The sequence below is a fragment of the Salvelinus alpinus genome, chromosome 31, assembly GCF_045679555.1.
Source record: "Salvelinus alpinus chromosome 31, SLU_Salpinus.1, whole genome shotgun sequence".
NCBI classification, from domain to species: domain Eukaryota; kingdom Metazoa; phylum Chordata; class Actinopteri; order Salmoniformes; family Salmonidae; genus Salvelinus; species Salvelinus alpinus.
The window spans coordinates 28,583,681-28,593,680 of record NC_092116.1 but is presented as its reverse complement, the minus strand read 5'-3'; the positions used below and the strand labels follow the sequence as shown (position 1 = coordinate 28,593,680).

The 10,000-nt window shown below is 44.8% G+C and overlaps 1 protein-coding gene across 1 annotated transcript in view; it reads right to left on the bottom strand.

The window, feature by feature from the left end:
* hspa12b (heat shock protein 12B) overlaps positions 1–10,000 on the bottom strand; it is a 48,204-nt gene that overhangs the window by 36,426 nt on the left and 1,778 nt on the right. The window contains exons 2-5 of the mRNA XM_071378255.1: positions 3,327–3,408; positions 2,701–2,780; positions 945–1,069; positions 480–666 (exon numbers count right to left, since the gene is read on the bottom strand). Coding sequence (XP_071234356.1) covers positions 480–666; positions 945–1,069; positions 2,701–2,780; positions 3,327–3,381 — 447 coding nt within the window. The 5' untranslated portion in view covers positions 3,382–3,408. The remainder of the gene's footprint in view (positions 1–479; positions 667–944; positions 1,070–2,700; positions 2,781–3,326; positions 3,409–10,000) is intronic.

Sequence of the window (10,000 nt, the reverse complement as noted above, 5' to 3'; positions counted from 1 at the left end):
CTGCAAAACACAATACACAACATCTGTCTGATACTCTTTAATCCTATACTCCCTCTCCCCTCTTGTCTTCTCTCTTGATCTTTCTACAACCTCTCTTACTTCCTCACGCTCATCTCTCTCCTTTTCATTTTTCCTTTCTTGGTTTTCCTCACAATGACCCACTCCCTCCCTCTGTCCCTCCCTCCCTCCCTCCGTCCCTCCGTCCCTCCCTTATCTTATCTCTCTTTCCCTCCCCCTGAATCTCTCTTTCCCTCATTCTTTCTCCCTGGCTTCATCTCTCCTTGCCTCCCTCCATCTATCCCTCCCTCCCTTCGTCTATCCCTCCCTCCCTCCATGTATCCCTCTATCCCTCCCTCTATCTCCCACTCCCTCTATTTCCACCATCCTTTTATCTCTATCTCCCTCTATCTCCTCCCTCCCTCCCTCCCTCCCTCCCTCCCTCCCTCCCTCCCTCCCTCCCTCCCTCCCTCCTATCTTACAGTAATACTATGTATCTTCATTTTGAACTTGTCGAAGTAGAGCCAGTGTTGAGCCTCTTCAGGATCCAGATCATGATAGTTGTCTCTGGCAGCGAACCCAAAACTATGGAACTTCAACTCAGGGGTCAATAACAGCGACGTGGGGCTCTTCTGGTTGGCTACGCCCGGGTCCCCGCCCTCCCAGCGCCTGCAGAGAGTGGATGAGACAGCGGTCAATCAAATGAGGGAGTGAGTTTGGTTGACTTGCAGAAGTGGGATGGTGTAATCTACATGTAGTTCGAGGATATAAACACGCACGCACGCACGCACGCACGCACGCACGCACGCACGCACGCACGCACGCACGCACGCACGCACGCACGCACGCACGCACGCACGCACACACACACACACACACACACACACACACACACACACACACACACACACACACACACACACACACACACACACACACACACCTACCTCATCATGTGAATAGCCTCTGGGTCTCGTGTGAAGCTGAAAGCGTAGCCGCTGGAGGTGGTTCCAAAGTCTATAGCTACCACCACAGAGAACGGATGAGCCATCCTCGACCTGGCCTCCGGTCTCTGGAGAGAGAGAGGAGAGAGAGAGACACTGATGAAGTTCTGTGTGTGTGTGTGGGGGGGGGGGGGGGAGTTGAGAGGGGAGGGAGAGAGGAGAGGGAGAGTAGAGAGGAGAGAGATAGAGGAGAGGGAGAGAGGACAGGGACAGTAGAGAGAGAGAGAGGAGAGGGAGAGAGGATAAAGGGGAGGGAGAGCGGAGAGGATAGAGAGAGAGAGGAGAGAGGGGAGGGAGAGTAGAGAGGAGAGAGAGAAAGGAGAGGGAGAGAGGAGAGAGAGAGGGAGAGAGCAGAGAGGAGAGAAAAGTGGGGAGAGTGTGTGTGAGGTATGCTAGTACTGACAGGACTCAACACTCCTTCCTATCAAAATATGATAACAGCTTAATTGCTTTCCGAGGCATTCAGGTTTAATAGCTAAATACTAAATAGAGTAAATAGTTCTCAATGATTTACTTATGTGATGTTGCCCAGTCAGTAACTTACAGTAAGTGAGGTCTACACTTTCATGAACTGGAAATATCCACCCCTGGACCAAGCTTCAAAGTATGTTGATGGAAAGTGTCTATGTTGACTTAAGAATGTGCGTGTTGTTGGACAGGGTGTGTGTTGGTTGAGAGATTGTGTCAGCCACCATTTTAACCTCCTGGTAGAGGTAAAGCAGTGTCTGTCATCCACAGATGACCATGTCGTTGTGGATTAGAAGCTCTCATTAAGACAGACATATAAAGAAACGTGTGGAAGTGTCTGAACCATCTCAATTTATTTTGTACTATGTGAAGGTGAGGTGGTCTTACTGGATGTGAGCGGATGATTGAAGGGTGAGGGGCTAGGGGGTGAAGGAGGTGAAGGGATGATTGAGGGGTGAGGGATGTGAAAGGATGATTGAAGGGTGAGGGGCTAGGGGGTGAAGGAGGTGAAGGGATCATTGAAGGGTGAGAGGTGAGGGATGTGAAGGGATGATTGAAGGGTGAGGGGCTAGGGGGTGAGGGAGGTGAAGGGATGGTTAAAGGGTGAGGGGTGAGGGATGTGAAGGGATGATTGAAGGGTGAGGGGCTAGGGGGTGAGGGAGGTGAAGGGATGGTTAAAGGGTGAGGGGCTAGGGGGTGAGGGATGTGAGCGGATGATTGAAGGGTGAGGGGCTAGGGGGTGAGGGAGGTGAAGGGATGGTTAAAGGGTGAGGGGCTAGATTGTGAGGGAGGTGAAGGATGATTGAAGGGTGAGGGGCTAGGGGGTGAGGGAGGTGAAGGGATGGTTAAAGGGTGAGGGGCTAGGGGGTGAGGGATGTGAGCAGATGGTTAAAGGGTGAGGGGCTAGGGGGTGAAGGAGGTGAAGGGATGATTGAAGGATGAGGGGTGAGGGATGTGAAGGGATGATTGAAGGGTGAGGGGCTAGGGGGTGAAGGAGGTGAAGGGATGATTGAAGGGTGAGGGATGTGAAGGGATGGTTAAAGGGTGAGGGGCTAGGGGGTGAGGGAGGTGAGCGAATGATTGAAGAGTGAGGGGCTAGGGGGTGAGGGAGGTGAGCGAATGATTGAAGGGTGAGGGGCTAGGGGGTGAGGGAGGTGAGCGAATGATTGAAGAGTGAGGGGCTAGGGGGTGAGGATTTGATGTCTAGGGGGTGAGGAGGGGGAGATCTTACCGGAGAGGCTGAGGGTGTGAGGGGAGCGATGCTGCAGTCATTTCGTCCGACTGAGGGAGAGGATGTGAGGTTGTTTTCACCTAAGAGAGGGGGAGGGGCGGAGAAATGCTGAGAATTTTTTTCATTAGCTACTTTCTGGGTCTAGATATCTAACAGATCTATACAAAAAACAGGCAGACTATTGAGGAAGTCAAAGGGATGTTTCGTCAGACAACTCAAATTAGAGGACCAAACTTGTTTTATGAAGCCTGTCTGTGCACAGGGAATTTCTGTTATCTGTGGAAAACGGTGACATTACATTATACATACACACTGTCATGACACATACAGGAGTATTCCATCATTTTTCGAACACGGAACATAAATTCCAAGTGCTGTATTCCAGGATATGATTCCAAGATTCCAGAAGCACTGCTGTTATCCCAGGAATGTGTCTGTATGCTGTATCGCCATGGTGATTACGGTATCAGAACGTTGAGGTGTAAACACACTAAAGGGTCTTTCCGTCCACGGAGTGGAATGTCGTGATATTCCCAAAGGGAACGAGGTGACCTGATTCACACCTCAAACCGGAGAAGGTGACAGGAACACACACACGAGGGGCGTTAACCCTATACAGTACATACCATGCCACATGTGTGTGTGTTCATCTGGGACCTGTAGGCTGTTCATGTCGGCCATGATGAGGGTTGCCACGGCAAGGACAGCCTGGGAGAGGACAAAACACAGAGATGCTATTTTATCTTTATTTAACTAGGCAAGTCAGTTAAGAACAAATTATTATTTACAATGACGGCCTACCGGGTAACAGCCTTGTTTAGGGGCAGAACGGCAGATTTTTACGTTGTCCGCTCGAGGATTCGATCCAACAACCTTTTGGTTACTGGCCCAACACTCTAACCACTAGGCTACCTGCCGCTTAAGAGCGTTGGGCCAGTAACTGAAAGGTCACTGATTCAAATCCCTGAGCCGACTAGGGGAAAATCTGTCGATGTGCCCTTTAGCGAGGAAATTAATCCTAAATACTCCAGGGTCGCCGTCAGTAATGGCTGATCGCTGGCCATGACCCCACTCTTCTAGGGTGTCCCAGAGTGAGTGGGATATGCCAAAAAAACTAAATAGGACAAATGTCAAAATGTTGTTTGACCAGATACAATACTATTTTACAGTAAACAAATTAACAACAGACTTTCAGCACGCTTAGAGGGAAGGACATTCAACAAGCACAGCACTTACACAAATGATTGATGATTGGCTGAGAGAAATTTATGATAAAAAGATTGTGGGAGCTGTTTTGTTAGACTTCAGTGCGGCTTCTGACATTATCGATCGTAGTCTGCTGATGGAAAAACGTATGTGTTATGGCTTTACACCCCCTGCTATATTGTGGATAAAGAGTTACTTGTCTAACAGAACACAGAGAGTGTTCTTTAATGGAAGAATCAGGAATTCCCCAGGGTAGCTGTCTAGGCCCCTTACTTCTTTCAATCTTTACTAACGACATGCCACTGGCTTTGAGTAATCAACCCTATACACGTCAGCTACTACAGCGACTGAAATGACTGCAACACTTAACAAAGAGCTGCAGTTAGTTTCAGAATGGGTGGCAAGGAATAAGTTAGTCCTAAATATTTCAAAACTAAAAGAATTGTATTTGGGACAAATCATTCACTAAACCCTTAACCTCAACTAAATCCTGTAACGAATCATGTGGAAAGTTGAGGTGACTAAACTGCTTAGAGTAACCCTGGATTGTAAACTGTCCTGGTCAAAACATATTGATGCAACTTACAGTACAGTACAATACAATACAGTACAATACAATACAATACAGTACAACACAATACAGTACAGTACAATACAGTACAACACAATACAGTACAATACAATACAGTACAACACAATACGGTACAATACAATACGGTACAGTACAATACAACACAACACAATACAGTACAGTACAATACAATACAATACAATACAGTACAACACAATACAGTACAATACAATACAGTACAATACAATACGGTACAACACAATACAGTACAATACAATACAGTAGAATACAATACAGTACAATACAATACAGTACAATACAATACGGTACAATACAATACGGTACAATACAATACGGTACAACACAATACAGTACAATACAATACAGTATAATACAATACAGTACAACACAATGCAGTACAATACAATACAACACAATACAGGACAATACAATATGGTACAACACAATACAGTACAATACAATATAGTACAATACAATACAGTACAATATAATATGGTACAACACAATACAGTACAATACAATACAGTACAATACAATACAGTACAACACAGTACAACACAATATAGTACAATACAATACAGTACAATACAATACGGTACAATACAACACAGTACAGTACAATACGGTACAATACAATACGGTACAATACAATACGGTACAACACAATACAGTACAATACAATACGGTACAATATAATATGGTACAATACAATACAGTACAGTACAATACAGTACAATACAATACAATACGGTACAACACAATACAGTACAATACAATATGGTACAACACAATACAGTACACACAATACAGTACAATACAATACAGTACAATACGGTACAACACAATACAGTACAATACAATATGGTACAACACAATACGGTACAACACAATACAGTACAATACAATACAGTACAATACGGTACAACACAACACAATACAGTACAATACAATACGGTACAACACAATACAGTACAGTACAATACGGTACAATACAATACAGTACAGTACAATACGGTACAATACAATACAGTACAGTACAATACGGTACGATACAATACAGTACAGTACAATACGGTACGATACAATACAGTACAGTACAATACGGTACGATACAATACAATACAGTACAGTACAATACAGTACAATACAATACAGTACAACACAAAATATAGACAATAAAATACGGTACAGTACAATACAATACATAGACAAAACGAATGGTCTCTCCCATCAGTGGGTGCTCTGGTCAGTGGGTGCTCTGGTCAGTGGGTGCTCTGGTCAGTGGGTGCTCTGGTCAGTGGGTGCTCTGGTCAGTGGGTGCGGTCAGCCCCCCATGTATTTATTCCAACCCTCATTAATTCCAACCTTCAGACAGCCACAGATCAACCCATCTTTCCCAGTTAATCATCATTCTACCATTTCCTTCGGCAATACATCCCTCCATTCTACCATGGTGTCTCACTAGGGACTTGAACCTCCCCATCTCCCCGTAAACTGGACAATAGAATGAACCTTTCTGGTTGATGCAATCGACATGTCATCCCTCTCTTTTCATGTCCGTCCTCTCCTCCCCCTCTGCCTTCCCTCCTTTCCTCTCCTCCCGCTCTGCCTCCTCTCCTCTCCTCTCCTCTCTTCTCCTCTCCTCTCTCCTCTCCTCTCCTCTCCTCTCCTCTCCTCTCCTCTCCTCTCCTCTCCTCTCCTCTCCTCTTCTCTTCTCTTCTCTTCTCCTCTCCTCTCCTCTCCTCTCCTCTCCTCCTCCTCCGTCTCTTTTTCTCTTCCTGTACTAGATATGTTCCTGGACAGAACTAAACACAGACAGACCAGCTTCAACAACTGTCCAGGAAAAGCATCATTAACACAGGAAAAGACTCCACGTGTGGTGCTGTTTGTGTGTGTGTGTGTGTGAGAGAGAGAGGCAACAACAAATTCAATCCCTTTTAGACAACTTCCTGGACAAAACATTCCACTGTAATAGTGAAGGTGTAAACTTAACAGCATATTTGACCTCTCAGCTTCCGTATCAAATCTAAAAATTTCAAACAGAAAACCAAAGAAAATTAACAACAATGACCAATGGATTGATGAAGAATGCAAAAACCTAAGATAGAAATTGAGAAATCTGTATAACCAAAAACATAGAGACCCGGAAAACCTGAGCCTACGACTTCACTATGGTGAATCACTAAAACAATACAGAAATACACTACGGAAAAAGAAGGAACAGCACGTCAGAAATCAGCTCAATGTAATTGAAGAATCCATAGAATCTAACCACTTCTGGGAAAATTGGAAAACACTAAACAAACAACAACACAAAGAATAATCTATCCAAAACAGAGATGTATGGATAAACCACTTCTCCAATCTTTTTGGCCCTTTAACAAAGAACAAACAGCAAAAACATAAACATGATCAAATACAAATCTTAGAATCAACTATTAAAGACTACCAGAACCCACTGGATTCTACAATTACCTTGAATGAAAAACAGGACAAAATACAAACCCTCCAACACCAAAAGGCCTGTTGTGTTGATGGTATCCTCAATTCAAAATGTAAAAAGGCACTCGCACATCTGAGCTGCATTGTAACATTTGAATAAGATGAGAAAAAAGAATAAACCCACACACTGCTCTTTAATAAGCTTTATGTCCATATGGTATCCTAAATGAAATTATAAAATATACAGACTACAAATTCCAATTGGCTATACTTAAACTCTTTAACATCATCCTCGACGCTGGCATCTTCCCCAATATTTGGAACAAAGGACTGATCACCTCAATCCACAAAAGTGGAGACAAATTTGACCCCAATAACTACTGTGGGATATGCGTCAACAGTAACCTTGGGAAAATGCTCTGCATTATCATTAACAGCAGACTCGTACATTTCCTCAATGAAAACAATGTACTGAGCAAATGTCAAATTGGCTTTTTACCAAATTACTGTACGACAGACCACATATTCACCCTGCACACCCTAGTTGACAAACAAACAAACCAAAACAAAGGCAAAGTCTTCTCATGCTTTGTTGATTTCAAAAAAACTTTTGACTCAATTTGGTAATAAGGGGTCTGCTGTACAAGTTGATGGAAAGGGGTGTTGGGGGAAAAACATATGACATTATAAAATCGATGTACACAAACAATAAGTGTGTGGTTAAAATTGGCAAAAAAGCACACATTTCTTTCCACATGGCCGGAGGGTGAGACAGGGATGCAGCTTAAGCCCCACCCTCTTCAACATATATATCAAAGAATTGGCGAGGGCACTAGAACAGTCTCCAGCACCCGGCCTCACCCTACTAGAATCTGAAGTCAAATGTCTACTGTTTGCTGATGATCTGGTGCTTCTGTCCCTAACCAAGGAGGGCCTACAGCAGCACCTAGATCTGTCCCCAACCAAGGAGGGCCTACAGCAGCACCTAGATTTTCTACACAGATTCTGTCAGACCTGGGCCCTGACAGCAAATCTCAGTAAGACAAAAATAATGGTGTTCCAAAAAAGGTCCAGTTGTCAGGACCACAAATACAAATTCCATCTAGACACCGTTGCCGTCGAGCACACACAAAAACTATACATACCTCGGCCTAAACATCAGCGACACAGGTAACTTCCACAAAGCTGTGAACGAGCTGAGAGAGCCTTCTATGCCATCAAAAGGAACATAAAATGTGGATCTGGCTAAAAAAAAGGAGAGAGAGAAGGACAGAGGGAGGCAGAGCGAGAGAGAAAAGGAGAGAGAGAAGGACAGAGGGAGGCAGAGAGAGAGAGAAAAGGAGAGAGAGAAGGACAGAGGGAGGCAGAGAGAGAGAGAAAAGGAGAGAGAGAAGGACAGAGGGAGGCAGAGAGAGAGAGAAAAGGAGAGAGAGAAGGACAGAGGGAGGCAGAGAGAGAGAGAAAAGGAGAGAGAGAAGGACAGAGGGAGGCAGAGAGAGAGAGAAAAGGAGAGAGAGAAGGACAGAGGGAGGCAGAGAGAGAGAGAGAAGTAAATAGAGAAATCATATTGTCATGGGGATATATGGTGAATATCCTGATTCAGAGATTGTGTTTGAAACAAACGTTACACTAGCTCAGATTACACCTGTCTGCAGGAAAATCTGTGTATTTATGTACCTGCGTGCAGAAGTGTGTGTGTTTCAGTGTCTATGTGTGTTCAATGGGCCGCTGCCATCAAACAAAGATGTTTCTGTTTCAGTGTGTGTGTGTGTGTGTGTGTGTGTGTGTGTGTGTGTGTGTGTGTGTGTGTGTGTGTGTGTGTGTGTGTGTGTGTGTGTGTGTGTGTGTGTTTATGAATGTGTGTGTGTGTGTGTGTGTGTGTGTGTGTGTGTGTGTGTGTGTGTGTGTGTGTGTGTGTGTGTGTGTGTGTGTGTGTGTGTGTGTGTGTGTGTGTGTGTGTGTGTGTGTGTGTGTGTGTGTGTGTGTGCAGCATTAAAGCTCTCTTCCCATTTAATGATAAAACCAGAGAGAGAAAAAAAAAACATTTAAATCCCCTCTCTTCACCCCTCCTTCTCTCTTCACCCCTCCCCCTTCTTTTGTCCCTCCATCTGTTTTCCCATTCTCCTTCACTTTCCCTTCTAATGTATTCTCTCTTTTTCCCAGTTCCTCCTCTCCATCTCTCTTTTCCAGTTTTTCATACTCCTTTTCTGTTAATATCCCTCCCCTCTCCTCTCCGACCCCCCATGTTTTGAGAAGCTCTCTCTCTCTCTCTCTCTCCCTCTCTCTCTCTCTCATTGTTTTAATTGTATTACAATGTATATTGTATACATTGTTGCTTTGGCAATATTGACACAATGTTTTTCATGCCAATAAAGCAGCTTGAATTTGAGAGAGAGAGAGAGAGAGAGAGAGAGAGAGAGAGAGAGAGAGAGAGAGAGAGAGAGAGAGCGAGAGAGAGAGAGAGAGAGAGAGAGAGAGAGAGAGAGAGAGAGAGAGAGAGAGAGAGAGAGAGAGAGAGAGAGAGAGAGAGAGAGAGAGAGAGAGAGAGAGAGAGAGAGAGAGAGAGAGAGAGAGAGAGAGAGGGCTTCTCAAAACATGGGGGGCCGATTGGACAACACACTAGGCCACTTTTCGGCCCCATTAACACTACACACACAGCTGTAGCCCGTGGGTTGTCGTGATTATGGTGTGGCGCGTGGGTTGCCGTGGTTATGGTACACACACAACTGTAGCCCGTGGGTTGTCGTGATTATGGTGTGGCGCGTGGGTTGCCGTGGTTATGGTACACACATAGCTGTGGCCCGTGGGTTGTTGTGGTTATGGTACACACACAGAACACTTCAGCTCACAAAGGAGCGATGACATCATCACGGACTGAGCTTCCTGAGGAAGAAGAGAAACCCCTCCCCACCTCTTGTAACTCACGCAGTAAAATCAGATATAAAAAACTGAAACTGAAAAATATACCTTATTGAACAGCGAGGACTGTGAAGAGAGACACACACACACACACACACACACACACACACACACACACACACACACACACACACACACACA